The sequence below is a fragment of the Harpia harpyja genome, chromosome 22 (assembly GCF_026419915.1).
Source record: "Harpia harpyja isolate bHarHar1 chromosome 22, bHarHar1 primary haplotype, whole genome shotgun sequence".
NCBI lineage: Eukaryota > Metazoa > Chordata > Aves > Accipitriformes > Accipitridae > Harpia > Harpia harpyja.
In genome coordinates this window covers 8,762,298-8,782,343 of record NC_068961.1, presented here as the reverse complement: position 1 = coordinate 8,782,343, position 20,046 = coordinate 8,762,298, and the positions used below count along the sequence as shown (strand labels likewise).

Sequence of the window (20,046 nt, the reverse complement as noted above, 5' to 3'; positions counted from 1 at the left end):
TCTTCTTCTAAGCTGACAGGAATCAGTACTGAGTCCCTGGCATGTGTTTGGTCCACAGCAAATTATCTTCCTCTTTTGTGTTTCCTCCACTTTCAACAAGTCTGACTGGGAACAGAATACCATACAAAGGTATTAACCAAATACATCAGAAAGTACTGCCAAGAAATGTTAGCAAGGAATGAATTCATTGATGGAAAATGTCTTTCCTAACTAACTCTGTGGGTTCTGAATATGAAAACAGTTACAGATTATAAGACGATAGGTGCTGATGCGCTAACACTGGTTAGGCTCATATATTTTCACAATTTCTTAACTGTTTACTTACTCTCTCCCATTACAGCAATACAGAGGCTATTTTTTTCACTCTTCTGGATACAAATTGGATTCCTTTCAGATAGAAGGAAAGAATCTGCCTGAGCTGTCAAGTTAAATCAACAATTTTCTACCACACAGGAGTTAGGGATAAACCCTTTCTTACACAGTACAAATACCTGGTTTCGGTATGCTTCTGACCTGCCAGCAAAATGATATCACAAAATTTCAGTCGCTTACCAGTCCAAAAGTTTCGCTCCAAAACCATTTCACATAGGGCAAGCATTGGTTTTTACACAGTGCATAGTGTAGGTTTAACCTGTGGTTTTTTAGACCATTTTCCAGGCTAAAAAAGGTCAATCCTGCAGGCAGCATTAGACATGAAGACAGTTTTCCTGTCCTGTGAACACTTCTGAAAGATGGAAGATAGTCTTCCCATTTCACATTGTCAGGAAAAAAAAGGAATGCTTTTCTCTTTTTAACCAAACAACTAAAACTGTGCGACAGGGCATGAGATGGATCTCTGACTGTGCACACTGCTTCATTTTTCGCTTGCTCCATGGCTGTGTTTCGGCCTGTTCCAACTAGCACCATCCAAGAGGAAGCCTGGGTGTGGTTTGGGGATAGATCATGCTAGCAGCTGCTCCAAATAAGAGTTATAAACAAGAACTTCAACAGCCTTGACTCCATCTGATCCACTCCAACACAATCCCACCAGTTTTGTGCTGTTCCGTACAGCATCCTTACCCCTTTGCATGCCATACAACAAGGCATGCAACAAAATCCTTCACTTTTCTGCCATCAAAACACTCTCCAGCAACTCTCAACATGTCTCTTAAAATAAACATTTTGACTACTTAGACCTGAGAAAACATGCACAAAAACCCCAATATCTTGGGACACAGGGGAACAACAGATTCAGTGGAGACTAGGGTCCAATGCTATTTAGGTGTGCACTGAGAGTCAGCCTACTTTAGAGGGGGTCTGATCCTAATTAGGACAGACACAAAAGACACCGTGCTCTGAAGCTTTCCTATTCAGTAGTTAGAATAAATAAAGCACTCAAGCTAGATTCACGGACCCCATAACAGGCGGGAGCTGGGTGCCTACCCAAGTCCTGGGATTCACATGCAAAAATACCCAGATCACCAGGATTTGGGAGCTCAAAGGTGGATTGCTCATTAGCCTTCTCAGGTGGGTCCTTCCATCTTTCCCCCTAGAATTGTTCTATGGCTGTACAAATAATCAAATATTTATTAGATGGAGAAAAAAGAAGCCCTATGGCTCTGAAGCTTAAACCCCTGTACCAATGTGTACAAAAATGGGATCTGTTTAAAGACCAGAATTACTGGAATAAAATACACTGTTTCCTTCTCTCTGATTTTGACCAGAATCCTACTTTTGATCTGAAAAGTCTTTTGCAAAAATTAACTGCAAATGACATAATTCTGCAAGGAGTTTTCGTTTTGTGAGAAAATTCCAGACTAGCTTTACGTGAGGACCACATACTACACGGACGGAAGATGTTGATGCTGATGAATTGCTGCTTTCAGCTGTAGAATTTAATTATTCTTGTTCTCTACAGCTGGCGTTATTGTGTTGTGATGTGTTTGTCTTCTGACACCTCGGGGGGGGAGGATGAAATGAATTTTCTACATTCACAGTGCCAAAGGGACAGTTTGAATAAGAAATGTTGCAATAAGACCTGCATGACTGTGTCCTCTGGCATGAATGATGAATCCACGTTCTCTAGATCTTGTTTTCTAGCAGCATTTACAGACTGGAAGCATTTCTTTAAAAATGTTACAGGAAAATTACACTAAAGTTAAGCCTATTTTGACAGAGGAAAGAAATGAACTAGTTTATATTGGCTGATTTCTAGCCTGTGTTGCTGAAGCCTTTCCCTTCACTTTTACAGGCCGGCGGGGTCACTAGTCCTACTCATTTTCAATTTGTCAGTCAATAATCACTGACATGGCACTATGTCTTTGGAAATGACAGGTGAGACAAGATCTGATGCGCAGTCTTCCTTCCACAATGCCTTCCTAAATACCAGTCTGAGGCAGCTGAAAGGACCGAATACTCTATATCTGATAATGACACGTTCACCAAGCTTGTCATAAAGGTTTGGGGAAGTTTACAACACTGCTATGTGGGAAATGTCTCTACTTCAATGACATAACGAAGTCGTATGGAGCAGAACAGTCGCTACCATTGGACATTAATGAGAATCAACTTTTTTTTCTGCTCTAAGGCATTTTAATTGTACCACAGGCAGAGGCCATCTGGCTTAAGAATGAATATTCAGTATCCGTAGCAGAAGCAGAAATACTTGAGAGGGAAATGGTACCTTCCTGGCTTCCAGCTTGGACAGTACCTGTCACTAAAACTGGTGTGTTGTACAGTTGGCTAAGTTGCAATTTGATGCCCGACAAATGTCTTTTTAGGCTATTATGATCTTATTAATTAGTTTTTGTTTACGAGTTTGGACTTTACCTCTTCAAAAAGAAGATCACTTTATGTTAAAAATTCCTAAGGGACACCATATTTCACTGCACTTTGCAGAGGACTGTGACAGCTCATCAGCTTTTATTTACTGAGAAGTCATAGGGGTAGAAATCAATTTTTTTTTTTTTTTTGAGGAATAAACACAATTTCTCTCTTGTGTGTGACAGGTGCAATCCCTGTTTATTAATAATGTAGATAAAACATTTACAAAATGGAAATTTAAAGAACAAGTACCACAGCAGACAATAACTTTCCTGTGAAAGAATCAAGCTGAGAACGAATGAAAACATCACTTCTGAAGGGCAGGCACTCGTTTCACAAATTTTCTGACTGTCACTGGATCCTTTAGCTTGGCCTATCTTACTTCTACAGGGGTGCCTCCCAAGGCAGCTAATTGGGGAAAAAAACCCCAAACTGATTCGGCAGTGATTTTTCTGAGCTACCTATGAAGACCAGAAGACAATGTTTCACAGTTCAGAGAAACTCAAGCTGTTAATACTTTGCTAAATTATGTGTACGTATCATGCTCTATTTACAAGACTGTAGGTTTATTTGTTTAAGTACCTAAATATCTTGAGGCAGCTCTGAGGCGGATGTTGAGCCGACAGTCTTGTCTGCCACACTAAGCCGTTTCAAATACGAGCAGCCCAGCGAGAGTGGGGGCCAGGCTGCAATCCCTAGGAGGTATTTGACTTGAATGCAACTGGGACCAGTGCTGGCAGAAATGCATTTAAAGGTAGTGGAGGCTCTGCCACAATATTTTGGAATTAAATCAAACAACATGTTGAGTCGCTCCTGAGGGAATGTGATGTGATAAATCCGTGATGCATTTCCTCACCAGAGCTATCTGGGCTGTGTTGGCTCTCACGAGCGCCAGGTTGCACTGGGTGAAGCAATTTCCTGCATGCGTTTAGAAAATGCTCCAGAATACTTCAGAGTGATTGATAAAAGTTAGTTGAGCCAATATGATTAGAGAGCTATCACCTTATTTTCACTGCATTACTGCCATAATCCTAGAAGGAAGATTCATATATGTGCACTCTGGACTGAAATTCCCAGGGAGAGGAAAACCATAACACCAACTATCAGTTAATATTATCAGACAACTGAATTTTCTTGTACTTGCTTTCTTACTTTTCTCAGGGGAAATTTACCCCAGTGCACAAGACCCACAAGACCCACCCAGGCTTGAATGCTGGATACTACGGCACTCAATACAGTGATACTGAAATCACCAGGCAGGCTTTTAACATGAGCTTGCCATGGAGCTAAACATCGCCTTGCAATGTAGTTCTGTTCTGCCAGAGCTGAACACGGCGTACCTATGTGATGAAGTGCTCCTGAAGGTGAGAAAGGAAGGCAAAGTCAATCCCGAATACATAAACGTATCTTAAGCAATAAGGAAAGAGTAGAAGTCGGAGCTGTAACTCAGAAGTCTAAGGGAGGATGGGAAGAGTGATAGTAAGAGTTTTCCTCTCCTTTGGCTTATAGGAAAACCACAACGAGTGTTATATAAAAATGTGAAAAACCCAACCTCAATAACTGAAGCATTCAGTTATCCAAACCTGAAGTTATTCTGACTCAAAAAGCAATTGATGTATTTGCTTTTCAGGCAGTACACACATCACACTGCCATGCAAGTCAGTATGTCTGTCCGTCACCTGTTGCAAGGCAGAATTCCTTTAGAACAGTATCTCATCCAAAGAATAGGAAGTGCTCAGGAACTATTGGCGGCATTACTATTAGAGCTGTAAGTATGAGACTCCCTCTTGTGATAAATCCAAACTAATTTTATGTGTGTTCAGTGACATCCCATTCGGTGTCTAAACATGGTCAGTATAATACAAAAATGTCTCCCTGGGCACACCAATAAAACCATATGGGATTGAGTGCTGTAAACAAGAGACTCAGTTCTCACTCTCAGACACAGAAATTTTGTCAGAATTTTGTGGCTCTAGAGGAAATGCTGAGCACAACCTAAACATCTACATGAAACTGGTATGTTAGCAAGGTGAAGTAAGTCCAATGAAAAAACACCACCAGCCGAGACTGATATTTAAAATGGCAATCACAAGAGGCAAAACAAGTTTAATATATACAGTCTGGCAAAGATGCATTCTGCTTCTTTAAGAATGCATTACATATTATGAGCATTCCTATTACAATTTTATTGCAATATTCAAGGTGTACTCAGAAGATACTATTAATTTTTTTAAATATGGGTTTATTTGTTTGCATCTTATTTTACAGCCACTCTTCCAGCCTCCAGTTTCGTTTCTAAAATTAAAGCTAGTGATATTTCCATATCAAAGTTTAAAATTAATTTGCTTTGTGGGACATGCCCCTTGATCTAAAATACTTCATTTTAATTAGGACATTTAATTTTCTCTAATGGAATCAGGTTCCATTCACTTAATCCAAAACTACTTTCTGAAAGAGTTATAAGCAGTACATTTTCTCAGCACAAGTCCTCCTAAGGCTTGTCCGCATGAGGAGATTGCACTTACGCAGCTAAACTGATTTCAGATTGATCTACTTACACCACTACAAAATGCTACTGAAGTTAAGCATAACTGGGTCTGCCCCACTTCTGGATCGGTTTTATCAAACAGCTTTAAGTTTCCTAATGCAGACCAGGAATAGAAATTAGAAAATCAGGTACTATTACAAGTACGTGTTAGGATGAAAAAGCTAAATGAAAATTGTCCCACCTCCCAGAACACGAGCGTCTGGACTCGCACCACCTGGAGTATGGCCACTTCCCACCAGTTTTGTACAGCTTCCTCCTTCCCTTTGCCCTCTTCTCTAGAACATGTTGCGTACATGTAGATCGTGCCAGATCATGCCCGCTTCTCATTACGAGGACGTACAAGACATTTCCGAGGAACACTTTGCATATTCTGGCTCTGTGTTAGGATGATGTTCTGCCCCCATGCATGCACAAAGGCACATGGATAGATCAGGGCAGAGATAATCAGTGCAAGGGCACAGACAGTGAAAAGCATTCCCTTCCCTTACTGGGAGAGCTTGCTCTCTTCCTTTAAAGTAAGTGTTTGTTCTGGGGAAGGTCTGTCTTTATCAACTTTGTACATCTCATCAGCACAGAGAAATGCAATAAATACCATACATTATGATAAACTCGGAAACACCTTCAGCTCCGTGCTGACTATCGCTCTTACGATGCAGGGGCAAGGCAACAAAATAATTTTAAAAACTGCATACCTTGAAAAATAGCCAGGCTGTCATCCATTTGGCCACTTTTACAACCCAAAAGACATGCTTGTAGAGCTCAGTATTCACTACTCCAGGGTCTACTACATTAGCAGTCACATGGCTTCCATTTGCAGTTAGAAGATGCTGTAGTCGATAGGTAAATAACACAAGGGCAAGTTTGCTTTGGGCATAGGCTCCATGGGGTGAATACGAACATCTGTATACAGGACAGAAAGAGAGAGGGAGAGGCACGTAAAAATAATCAGAAGGAAAACAGAATTGCACAAACATCAAATGTACTGCCTTTTGCAACATCCAGCAAACAAACAGCTATACATTGAGTCGTCAGAAGAAACAGCTTATCATTGGCAGGTATGTTGTTTGCTGGAGTTCTGGTGATCATTCCGTCAGAAACCAAGTCTGATCTATAGTGGGGAAAAAAATTAAAATAAAATTACACGGTACCTGCCAGAATCTCTACATCCAACCATTTAAACCAGAAATGCTGAGGCATCAATCTCCAGGATATCATCACCTAGAGGCCCTCAAACTACTCTCCCCTTCCTCATTGCCCTCTTCCCACACATACATACCCTATTCCCACCCAGTAAATCCATGCCTGATTATACTGCTCCTGGTTATTATTATTTGTATTGCAGCAGGACCTACTAGTTTCTGATGAAGGCTCTTGTGTTGGGCACAGTACAGATGAGTAAGGCAATCATTGCACCTGCCCCAGTGACACACCAGATTACGCACAGCTAAAGAGATGGATAAAAAGATGGGGCAAGGAGAGCAGCTGCAAGTGTAACCACAGTTATGCCATATACAGCCTCTACAGCAAAGGTGGCTGGCTGGGTCTGTGCCAAACAGGAGGTGCGACGAAGGCACACAAATACTGGGAGTTACGGCAAAACATTACCTGTTGAGGCTCCTGTGCACCTCTCTCATCTGGACGCTGAATCTGCCTTTCTTTCAAGTCAAACTTTCTAGGGATTGCTGATTAGTTGGGTTTCACTGCATGCAGGCAGCAGTATTTTTTTTTAAATAAGCAAGCTAGTTCCATGCAAATTAGCAGGTATGTCGCTTAAAATGCTCCTCCTGACTGGGGCCTCCGCACCACTTCCACAAATTCCTATGCCATGACAATTCACTCTTGTAATTACTACAGCCTCTCATCTAACCTTTTTTGTGCTTAGCAGAACCAAAGGTAATTCCAGGCATTACAGACAGCTCATAGGCAAAGCAGGCAGCAGCCTAAAGCAACGGGCTCCTGGGGGTAGCAAAACAGCTCTGGTCCTGATCCCCTTTCCCTCTGCCAGAGCCTGGGGAAGTGGCACTGCTCAATGCTGGTGCTGATGCGGAGCCAGGGGTTCAGGTCCATGGGGCAGCAGCTACTGCTGGTGGAGGGAGATAGAGGGGAACCCACCCAGGAGCAGATCTCACTTTCCCAGCTCTCTCCTTCCCCCTAGTTGTTGTCCTGCCTCCGTGACAGCCGCAGCTCCAGCTCCAGCCTCTACACCTTCACCCTTAGTGCAGCAAATGTCTGGGCTGCGGATGCTCCTACTCTGCTGAAAAGCTTGCCTTTGGTTTTCTGTGGTTGCTACTACATGCAAGGTTTTTATTTTGAATGAATAGCAAATGTCTCAGAGTTCTTTTTGTTATCTCATTCTCATTGAATACCTTACTTATAATATCCTGTACGCTTCACCACAGAAAGCCCCGGATGCTAGCAAACAGGCTGACTCTCTGCAGAGGTGTAAGGCTACTGAAGCAATTTAACTGGTCATGTTATCTGAATGGACTCAGAAACCTGGAGACACAATGGTAAATCGTACAGCTCAGCTACAGGAAGTAAAAGACAATAATACTGCATCTCCAGTGCATCTCTGGTTTTTTTCTTCTTTTTTTTTTTTTTTTTTTCCTCTGCTGGATTCTTGTTCAAGCAAATCACAAACAGGCTACAAAAGCATTATATAAATTGAGAGAGAATAAAAAAGGACAGCTGATCATAAACAGCCCTTGTACAAACCAACGGCCCGAGCTGTAATGTGCTGGATAACGTAGCTCCATCATCATAAAGATATCACCTGCGCCTCAGGGTAAAATGGGCTATTTTAAGAATAAAGAACAATCACTGCATGAATATAAAAGTGACTCGGCATTAGTCAGGAAATTGCAGTTACATTTTAAATTCAGTAACGTCCGTGCTCTGATCTGAGACACTCAAAATGTCACCTTATGCTTCATGCATATTTCAACCCTTTTAACTTGAAGGACCAGATCCTCAGCCACTACGAGCCTCCCTTGCGCAGCCGTGCGGGGCAGAGCTCACGCCACCCATGGGAAGAAGCACTCATCCGAAGCCGCCTCCGGCAGCCAGCTGGCAGCCAACCCTGGCACTTCTCCATTGGTGCCACCGTTCCCCCACCGGTGGAGAACGCAAGCTGAGGCACGGGACAAGCTTCCCGAGATGAATTAGAGTGATCCCGTCTGGCAAGCGGCTCGCAGGGAAGCAGGGCTCGGGGCTACTCTGACTTGTTCTGCCTGGGTCTAGTCTGGCCTTCAATAACCTTCAGATGCCAGGCAGGAGGACGGCGAACGCTCCCCATGACTTCTCATTCCCACATTTTGTGCGAGTGCTGTTTTGACTTACCTTGTGGCAATGAAGCATGAACTACAAGGGCCGGATCCTCAAAAGCCTTGTAGTTTGCATAGGTATCTATGTCAGAGAAACACGAGTGCTGAGAAGATATAAAAAGCTATCCAATCAGCGAGGAAGCCTTTTATATCACAGTGTAGAGATGCAAATGATTTGCAAGGCAGCGGGGAATCAGACTTCAATAACATACTATAGACATGAAGGATATAAAATTGGATACACAGAGCAGACACTTTTGGCAGAACCCCTGCAATGATTACCTGCTCTCTGCCCGTTTTCTCTGTGTGTGTTTTTTGCTTTCCAGGAATCTGACATCAATGGACTACATAAGACAGAGGAATAACCTGTGACACAGAACTGACAAGGATTTTTGTTGAACAACTGTTTTGTTTGTGAGACCCCATCTTATTAGAATCGTGTTGTTTAAATGCCACGTTGGAAAAAAGATCAACACTGCTACTTGATTTCATTACATCCAGTCTTGACTTTATGCATCAGAAAAATAGGAGCACGTAGGCTCCTGTACCTGTACCATGATGGCATCTCCCAGGCACATACAGGTAGAATCACAGAATGGTCTGGGTTGGAAGGGACCTTAAAGATAACCTAGTTCCAACCCCCCTGCCATGGGCAGGGACCCCTTCCACTAGACCAGGTTGCTCAAAGCCCCATCCAACCTGGCCTTGAACACTTCCAGGGATGGGGCATCCACAGCCTCTCTGGGCAACCTGTGCCAGTGCCTCACCACCCTCAACGTAAAAAATGTCTTCCTTATATCTAATCTAAGTCTACCCTCTTTCAGTTTAAAACCATAAAATATATTCCTCTTACCCATGGAATTAAATGTAAAACCTATGCATCTAAATCTAGCCTCTCTTGGTGCTCTATGCTCTATACATACATTTTCTACACTGAATGAAAGTATAATTGTATACTAAATAAAATAATATTGACATTACGCATTTCCACATTGCTTTCATTTTCTGAAGGCTCTAAAAGCTTTCTGAAATGAAAGTGCATACAAGAGGCCAACCAGCCTAAAGCAGAGCACAGCTTACCAGCAAACTGTGCTGGCACACCAGTGCACACGAGGTGCCTGTGACGCATGGACCCTTGAGGACACAGGGTACCGATGCTTCACAGCAAGGCAGGCAATCTCTCAAGCAGAGAAACTCTGCCTCCTAACTAGGTGGCCAGCTGGGCAAAAGACTGGTAGTTTCCGGCTCCCAGGTATATACACAGGCTGGCCAGTCAGCTAGAGAGCTAGGAGGTACTGGTATTCAACTGCCCAGGGATCCGTCCTAATAAATAGTGCCCACCAGGCTCAAGCTACGCCAGACAGCATGTGCTGTGGTTTGGCAAGCCTGTGCACGGTCAGCAGGGAGGAAAAGCGGAGCAAGGACTTGGTGGGAAGAAGTCCGGTGGGAAGGAGTGGCATGCCTGGCATCGGTAGCATGGAGAAGTTCATTCTCAGCCACTCATTTGAGTGGGGCTCTCTGTGGACCATTCTTCCTACCATGGAAAACAGTCTCCCCTGGGGGAGACTCCCCTCCATAGCATTTTGCCGAGTCGGTGCTGATAAAATAGGGCAATGCACAACTCACTAAACGGAAACTACAGGAAGAGTTAAGGCAGACAGAATTTAATTAGCTGCTTTGAAATCTGGCCAAGAGAGGAGCAATATACAAGACCTTCTCCTTCCTTTTAAAATAATGTTTTATTGATTCTATAAGTGATGAATAAAGGACCAGGATAAGGCAGGCTATGAATTTTCTGTTCAATTGATTTTTAGCAGAAATTCTTATTTTTGGCTTAAGATATTGTGCAACATAGACTGACAAGTTTGAATTGTCATTACAAAAATTAGGGAGGAGAAGAGAAAGGGATTGTTTCGTATTTTTGCCAAACCAAAATAAGTAAGTATTCAATTCTGGAGTGAGTGAGTGAGTGAGTGAGTGAGTGCTTTGTGGTTTGCTGATTTTTTTTTCTAATTTTTTTTTCTTCTTTTCCACCAGAAGCTGATTTTACCACTCGTCTCCATAGTGCTGTCTCTGGCAGCAGTCTCCCTAGCATGCTGGGGCAATGTATTTGTAAAAAGTAATGAGACGCCAAATTTCAAACTGGAGCCTGCAGTGGCTAATGAGGTGCTTAAATATGGACTCAGCTTCTATCCAAGTTTGAAAACTGGATCCATGTTTAGCACTTCCCTTGGCAGTCAGTCTTACTCTGGTTTCTTTTCTGGCTGGCTTTAGCTGGTCTGTGTTCTGTAGAGGTCTCCCATTGACGTCCAGTGATACCACGTTTAGTGAAGAGCATTAAGTCAGCTCAGGGTACCCACTGAGTAACAAGGAAAACAAAATTGCTGCTCTGCACAGACCACTTCCTCCACACCTCCTGTGCACAGGCTCTCACGCTGCTCTCGGCTTTTTCTCTTTCATTAACGGTTGCTTTTGCATTATGCACACCTGTGGAGGAAGCGGATACAGACCGACTGGAAGAAGGGTGCAGTGACAGCACCCCTTCCCTTCCCCACCGCATCTTGCTTCAACAAAAGGCTCAGAGGACCTGTGACCATACTGACCGACACACAGCTGCGTTAACCTGGCTGGTGCTAGCGGTGGTTTTCCTGATGCGGACCTCTTTCACACCGCACTTGTCTTGCACATGTTATCCTCCCCTCACCCATCACCACGCTCCCCAATTTCCAGCGTGTTAATTTGCCTGGAGGGCAGAGTGCTCCAAGATCAAACTGCAGAACAACCCGATTGCTATGTGCTCCATTAAAAGACAAGTGATGCAAAACGTGGGTGACATGCTGGGGTTTTTAATGAAAGGCCACACAAAATTTCAATATATGCCTTAGGATGAATCAGTGAATTAAGCAAAACACAGACTTGCTGTATTAAAATGACTAAAGTTTCCTAATGATTTATGTATTAATCTTGCAATATACATCATCACCATTGCTTAGTCAAGAATATAGAAGACTATTATTAAACACTCATGAAGCCTTCACAGTCTTAAATTCTCTTTCTCCAGGGAAGGTAGCACAAGATTTTTGGTAATTTGCAGTTTATTTTGAAGCAGCTACAGAAATATATTGCAGAATACAGGTGTGTCTTTTCTGGTTATCATAAGCAGTTTCGTTCTCTTTTCCTATTATAAACCAAAGCCTGAGTCCTAAATATTGCTTATTAGATTTAAGCATATTCCCTAACAGTGCTACATATATTTATCCCGTGAACACATTTGCTGAGTCTCATCAATTGTGATTTTCCCTCAGTACAAAGAAAAAAGGAAATACAGAGATAGAGAAAAGACAGAATTGGAGAAATGAGAATATATGTATTACTGCTGAAAACTAGTATTTTGCTAATTGAAAGAAATAAGCATATGCATTAGTAAAACAAAACTAAAATCTAAAGTGTTAACGTATCTTCTTATTCAGATGTTGTTACAGTTATGTTTTGTACAGTAGCTGTCCTGTTACCAACTACTGCTATAGGCTACTGTATAGTCACCCATTTCATATACATGCCTGGGTATTTTGGGTGTTCACTGAACAACTGTACTTCTTCATGTACATTTCTTTCATATACTTGATATGTGGCCTTTTAAAAAAAAATACTTATATACATATAACAGTGAAGGTGGCCTTAGCATACCCCCGTGTATTTGAACTGGAATACACTGGCAGCTGCAATTTGAGTGAATCAGGACTCAAGCATCAGGGACTCCTAGAGCACTCTCATGACCCTGTGATGGTCACATTGGAAAGGAAGGCTACAAGACTGATAAATGAAATTAGTGGTTCTAGACAAGCTGGAAAACAAATCCTTCATGTCCTAATTGGCCGCACAGGGGTTACTTAAGCAGCCAGAGGCAGGTGGCACTTTCAGAGCAGCCCACCTTGCCCTTTCATTCTGACCCATGGACAAAGACTGACCACATCTCAGAGCTTCCCCCTCTCCCTGCAGTGAGCCCCTCAGTGCCACGTGCTGCTCACACACAGCTCTGGCCAAAACTGGGCTTTCTCTGACATCTTTTACAGTGGTAAAATAGCATTTTTCATCTTAAAATTAGAGGATAGGTATAAGGGTAGAAGCTTAGAGCTGGGAGATGCTCTCTAAGAGGCAAAACACTGGTGATGGTCTCAGTAGCTGATTTGTCTGCAAGTCAGTGACTCCTGCCTTGTGCTTAATCCACAATTCAGTAGGAGCCACAAGCTGGAAGTTGGGTTGTGGGGTTTTTTTTAAAAGCCATGCTTCCCGACTTTCAGCACTTCACTGTATAAATACATAGCATTCAGTGACTAGCCCCTTGTTATAGCCTGTAGGAAATGCAGAGGGAACAAAAATTAACTTACTGTCTTTGGAGAACTACATTTAGTGAAGGAACCTGGAATGTCTTTATTATAGAAGTATTTACGAAAGGCAAAGTAAGCAGGGGCTTGTCATCCTGGGCATTACTGTCATCCAGATGGAATCAATGCATCATTTTGCAATTGGCTGATCCCTCCTCCTAATGGCAAGAGGTGAGATGTCAAGATGCTCTACCGATTGCCTTGCTGCGTGTAGCTCCATTGCTGTGTGCTCAGCACGGTTCTCAAATGTACCAAACACAGACTCAAAGATGGGTCTTCTCAAAGTCTCACCAGACTCAGTATCTTAAAAAAAAAGTCTGGGTTTTCTGTTTGTGTACAGCTGGTGTTAACTTCAAATGTTTTTGATGATTTTAAATATTGATGGCTGTCGTGGTTTAACCGAACCAAAACCAAGACAATGGCAAGTTCAAGTTGTAATTACTGTAATTCCATTCTCTTAGGAAATATATCTCTTTATAAAGAATGATATAAATTGCTTCTTCTGAAGCATCATTTTTCTACAGTCTGTTCATATGATGCAGTGTTAAGTACTTGCTAATATTTGAAGTGGTATTTGAGCGTAATGGTATCCCTTCATTCAATTAAAAATCTCCATCAAACAAATGAATGAGTAACAAATAGAAGGAAGCAAGGGTTTGCATTGCTGCAGCCAAGAAACAGATCAAGGCTCCAAGACCTACATCCTGTGTCCTTGTGACCCTTTTGAGTGATGGAGAAACATCATGGCCACATATCTTTTCATATTATCTCTTGGATAATCTGGATCTCAGGTTACTGAAGATTGTCACACATCTTTTAAGATTATCTCTTGGATTAGAACAAGAAGAGCTCTGAGGCACACTCCACACACTTATGGAAAGCTTCCTAACTCTCCTGCAACAGAGCTTTTAAGCTGAAGGAAGCTATGGGTCTTCTTATGGTTTCTTCCCTTCCACCAGAACTCACACAGGGCCATAAAATGGCCCGGTAATAACTTCGACAGTCCCAAATCTTACTTCCGTTTTGATAAAACCATCTTAAAACTGGTATAGACTTTTACAGACCAGCTGCAGATTCTGGGCTTTTCATTCTGGGACTGAAAGGGAACTGTAGGGCCTGGTTATGCATAATAAAGTGTTGCCATTTCAAATTCAGCAGAGTGCACCAATTGTGGTTAGCAGATTTCCAGTAGACTACATGAAATGTGTTGGTGTATATGTGAAGATAATGCAAGGTTTCATTATGTGGTGGGCTGAACCCACTGCACTGCCTTGGAGTTGAGGAGGTGCCAAATGTGTTCTGCAAGCGCAAATGTTCACCACACTGAAGGACTGGTCTGTCTTACCAGGGGAAACATGGCTTGAATGTGCACACAGACTGCAAAATCCTTTTTCCTCCAAGATGTCTATAAATACTGTGCAGAAAATCCTATGCCATCACTCTCTGTCCACAGAAGCAACACAAGATTATCAAGTCTGGCACAACAAAATAATTTTGAAAATCAGTTTTTGTTTGTTGAAACAATCTAACCACTTTGCTTTTTCAAAGTTTTCTTATGTAGTGAGAATATGAATATCACAGCTTCAAACTGAGAGGTAAAAGTGACTAACTCCCTGTACATGATTTAAGACAAGGAACAAGCTCATAAAGGAAGACAACTATTTGTTAAAAATAGCCACGAGAAGTCTTCCCCTCTGTTGGAAGACCTTTCTAGTTTCTAGGTTAGAGAAGAAATACAGCTGAAACGCCAACAGGTACAGGAGAGATTAAAATGAGGAAGTTTTCTGCACCCATGAAATGACTCATAGTCCAGCCACGGCAGAGAGCGGCTCTCAGCTGCTGTCAGAAAAGATGTGGGATTTAAATAAGCATATGAAAGGGGCCTGTGAAGAGGGGGGGGTCTTACTTAAGGAACATAAACAAGCCAACTTCAGCAAACAAAAAAAGCTGCAAGAAACGAATAGTATACAGTGGCTCAAAGTGGTCCATAGCCAGCACCGCAAAGTTGTTATTTCAAAGTACAGTAAGGGACAGTGACAGCAATCACTTTCTCTACCATTTAGCCTTAGAGTTGGATTTTGGTTTTGTTTTATAAATTTCCCAGTACTGTGTCACCCTGGAACACTGTAAACAGAGATCTGTAATGGAAACCAAGCATTTCCTAAGAAGGGGCACGGCATGGCCTGGGGCCAGAGCACATGAGATCTCTTCCACTTGCAAACACACCAGAAGCAAGTGAAGTCAGGCAAGTTCGGCTTTCCAGGAAATGATGAGAAGTTTCATGTCCAAACCCTGAAAAACCAACACACAGTCACAGAGCTGCCCTGCCCCAGCCCTCACTGAAAAACGAATTAAAAGATACTGCTGCTTTGGCAGACTGATTGATTTTTGGTGGCAATTCAGATACTGAACACACACCCCCTCTGAGCTGAGAACCAAAAGATTTCACGCAAATCTCAGAGTATTTTAATTTGGATATTTCTGTGGTACCATATCATAGCTAGCATCCCTGTTAAAAGCTCTTGAGCTTCTCAGAAAGTTATTGTGAGCCACAGTGCTCCTCGGTCTCTGTGCTTCTTGGGAGGCTGAGACAGTGCTGTGTACAGCCATTCTCCACCCCCCCATGACAAGAAATGCAGGGCAACCACAGCACCTGACACATAATGAGAACAGGAGAAATGGAACAACGAAGCTACAGCTATATAAGACATTCTGGCAGTATTAAAACTCCCGGGAGCTAAAATATTTTACTTTTACAGTGATGCATTTTATTTAGAAAGTATATTTTTCATAAAACTGACATTTTTATAGAGAACTTGATTTAATCAAAAGACCAATTTTTCTTCACAGGTTTAAGTATTCAAACGCTTGGTCTGCTTTTGAACAGACAAAGTTCTCCTTCGCTGAAAGAAGAGGTTTAGGATGGGGAGCAGAGAAAAGGTTAAGAGTTGTCATTTGTAATTGCAGAGGCAGAAATCTGCCTTTGCCTCCCTCCACTACACCTCGTAATCCTTAATGCACGTGGCAAGATCAGGGATGTATGGTTGTGAAGAACCAGGAGCAACAGCAGGGCTGACCCCAGAGGGGATTTGTGGAAGGTGAGCTGATCATTTTGACCGTTTCTCTTAACACGTTATTGCGGGGATTTACAGGCACCTACACCAGCTTTCCTCAGCTACACTAGGCAGCTCAAAGGACAACTCCACTGAAAAAGTACTGTGAGGATGGTGGTAGTTAAAGCAATTAAGAGGAATGCTAAAACCATTTGAATAATCACCCAGGACCTGAACTCCAAAGCTTTTAAGGTTCATTCAGCCTTAATGAGTCTTTTTGCTCACAGGGAGAAGTTAAACTAACCTTCCCCTCTCCAGGGTGACAAGCTATCTCCACTCTGCATTCTCTGCAAGTCCCTTTTGCCTTCTCTGTCACACGAGTGCAGTACATTAACTTTCAAATTACCATTGAACTGTCTTGCAGTTTTGGAAAACAGCACGTCTATGAGATCCACCGTCCCGTGTGTCACGGAGAATTGACTTCTCCCACCCAACCCGCCGTGCAGGGAGAGGCTGCGCAGCAGGAACACCCATATATCACATACCTCCCAACCTGTTGCAATTTTGAACTCGTTCAGAAACACTGTGTCCTATTAAATCATTAACCATTATTAATAATCTTTTGTTAAGACCATTAATCCCTTTTAGACAAGAAGGAACTTAACATTGCGACACACAAAGTAGCTGCATTTAATTTCTCTGGTTACATTAAAGTCTGGCATTACCTTTGTGTTACACTGTGTTATTGTTCTTCAGAAACCAACGAACCCTAAAAGTATTTTGATTAGACAGAACGAAAATACATCAATAAATCTAAAATTAAAACTGTCCAAAGTTGGCATCCTGACTTAAATATTTCTCCATTATTGTTTGTAGGAATGGATAGGGATCACCTGTGGCCTGCAACATGGATAAAACACTGCATATGAAATAAACCTCTGTCTTTTGGACTGATTAATTGGTCTGCTGATATAATAGCGCATTTATTTTTTTTAATTAATTTATAGAATTTGAGACCTGTGCCTTCATCGGTATACTCATTTTCCAGGCCAGCAAGTCAATTTTTGCAATTAATGCTAATTGCTGCAAACGCAAGGGATCATTTTGCAAAGCAGCAAATCTTTTTGCATTTATACAGAAAGCAGTTTGCAAAGAAGGACTCAAATACCCTTATGTATGTGCAGTAAGCATTTGAATACTTATCATTTAACTACAGACAGGAAAACTTGGTAACCTGCTGCAGGAAGGACATGTTTAACTGAATAGAGCAGTGTGCTGCAGCTGCTTAAACAATACAACTCAAAACAAAACCATATATTTCCTGAATAAAATAAAATCTATAATAAGATTTCTCTCTCTTATGGTCTAGAAGAGACTTTTATGATTACAATTTCTGTAGTTTTCACAGCATTTTATTAAGCAACAGTCCAGTGACACAGCTCCTTATATGTAACTGTGAAAGACTTCTGTACTGACTAAAATGGATTAACAAATGAAAGTGTAACATATAAAATCACTCGTATTTCCTTTTACAGATTTTCCTTTATTATTTAAAAATTTGTAAATAAACCAATAGTACTATGCTACTATTATGCTACATCAGCTCCATGTTTGGTTTTGCTTGAATTGAAGATATTATACATCCCCTAAGTTCTTCCAGTCAGAGAGAATTAAGAAACTGTACATGACAGATCAGTTGTGAAAAGGCACTACAGGAACGAACCAGGAATTTTTTTTTTTAAAAAAAAGGTTTTCATTTAAAAAAACATTGACTCATCAAACCATTCTCAGTGAAAAAAATCTGTTCTAAACAAATGTCCAGCTTAAAAAAAAAGTAATCTGAAACTGATGGAAATACCTTACTTCAACTAGATGACTTAGAAGTTAAAAGTTCGGAGTTTCAGTTTGATCAACTTTATACTTCAAAATATGAATGACAATGTACTCATAAGGATAATTACAAATAAACTAGAAATAAAATATTCTGAAATCACTGAAATCAAAGGGTTTAGTCTGAAAAATAGATTCATATTTTCCAAAAGCAATATGACATTTTAACTTTTCGTTGCTATTCATGGTCAATATTTTGAAAATCTCAGCAACGCTGATGGGACAAAATCCTCAATTTTCTACCCAAACTTAATACAAATTCATTTACCAACAAACATCACACGCACGCAAGAAGTGAAGATGAAGGACACCACCCATCCAAGGAGAAGAGATCTCCAGACACTTTGCTAGACAGATTTTCCCATCAGTACGTGACACCTCCTGTTACAGCCCTTATGAACTGCCTAACAGAGGAGATGATTAACTGGAGCTGCCTGGTCTCCCCAGCATCCTCCCAGGTCCTGGGCAGGGCTGTTTACCTTATTTTACACCAGCTAGGATGCACATATGGCAGCTGGCATTTTTGCAATGCCTTTCATTCAATCTCTATTGTCTCTGACATGATTCATGCACTAGGGCTACAGGGAAAAGAAATACAGAAATTATCTGGGGACTGTACCAGCTTGGAGAGTTACAAAAACCATCAGCTCCTTCTACAGTTGGAGAGCAGAGGAAGGAGAGTAGAAAAAGTGTGACTAACTGTTCCAAATATACAGGAGACATGAACCAGAAAAGGAGCTGTCTTACTGTGGCTGGGGAGTTCACAGATCTGTGATTCACAGCATTACAGGGCCCATTTGGCATGCAAAAAGAGAGGATGATGAAAGGAATAGTTAGTCATGGAGAAAAAGCTAGACAGAACACACAGAGATGCTAACCCCTGGGAAAGGGAGCATATTCAGGTGACCCACAGCCTGGGAAAGGGAATAGGGTCCTTTTTTCTTTATTTTCCTAAAATTCCTTCTTACTTCAGTAGGTAAGGAGTTGAAGGAGTGCCCTCCATCCCAGCCTTGTAAGAGCACCACAAAATCCAGTGCACTGCTCAAGCCTATCTCAACCCAAGAGGATGGCACAACATTCTTCACACTTTTGCTAAATCCAGACAGCCATATTCTCTCATGACCATATTTTTTTTCAGTGCACAGTGTACTACCCTCAGCATGCAATTGCTGAAATCACGCTTGCAGATAGATAGCGTTTCTGGTAAACTTTCACCTCCTTGAAAACAGTCGTATTCAAAGTAGGGATGAAGGAGAATGATTTGCCTTAGGGATCCCCTTGTCGACTCATGTGATTGCTGTTGAAAATGGTCTGGATCTAAAAGACCACAAAGGTGTTTGATGTTCTTCATATATCCTTCAGCAAAAGAACTGGGAGAACAGTCATTGCTCTTGTGCGTTTGCATTTTCAATAACACACATGAAACAAGCTATGCCCTGCCAGTTTGGAACAAGCTCTGTCCTGCCTTGATGTACCCATGCTGTGCCTCTTTTACTGGTGTGTGTGAAAAGGATGGGCATGAAGGTGGAGAAATGACATTCGTAGGCGAGAAATAGGACTGGGACTAGGGGGAGAAGATAAGAGGAAGATAAATGGAGAGGAGGAAATGAACTGGTGGGCAAAAATAAGACACACACGCCCCCTAAAAGGAGGAAAAAATTATGAGATAGGGAGGGAAAAGGGAATGGAGACAAAAAAGCTCAAAAGACACAGGTGAAGATGAAACTATGATCACAGAAATCAAATAGGCAGGCATGAAGAGAGCGATAACAAAGGAAGAAAAATAATGTAAAATGCAACGAAAATCAAGAAAAAATTAAATTAACCCTTTCACAAAAAAGGAGCTGAAAAGAGAAACATGGGATAAATCAGACTGGTAAAATGGCAGAAAACAAACCAAAGAGGAAATGTGGAAGGCAGTAACACAAGCTGCATTTAATACTGTTCATGGGACAAACCTTCCAACAATTATTTGTTATGCTGTTGCCCTGTGGTCACTGTGATATGGATGATGTCTGCCTTCAGGAGCAGATCTCTGAGCAGCA

The 20,046-nt window shown here is 41.7% G+C and overlaps 1 protein-coding gene across 3 annotated transcripts in view; it reads right to left on the bottom strand.

Annotated features, from left to right (window-relative positions):
• The window catches only part of DHRSX (dehydrogenase/reductase X-linked), a 169,943-nt gene that overhangs the window by 24,020 nt on the left and 125,877 nt on the right, over positions 1 to 20,046 (bottom strand). For all 3 annotated transcript variants that reach the window (XM_052773610.1, XM_052773611.1, XM_052773612.1), the window contains one exon: positions 6,043 to 6,250. In XM_052773610.1, the coding sequence (XP_052629570.1) occupies positions 6,043 to 6,250 (208 nt within the window). The remainder of the gene's footprint in view (positions 1 to 6,042; positions 6,251 to 20,046) is intronic.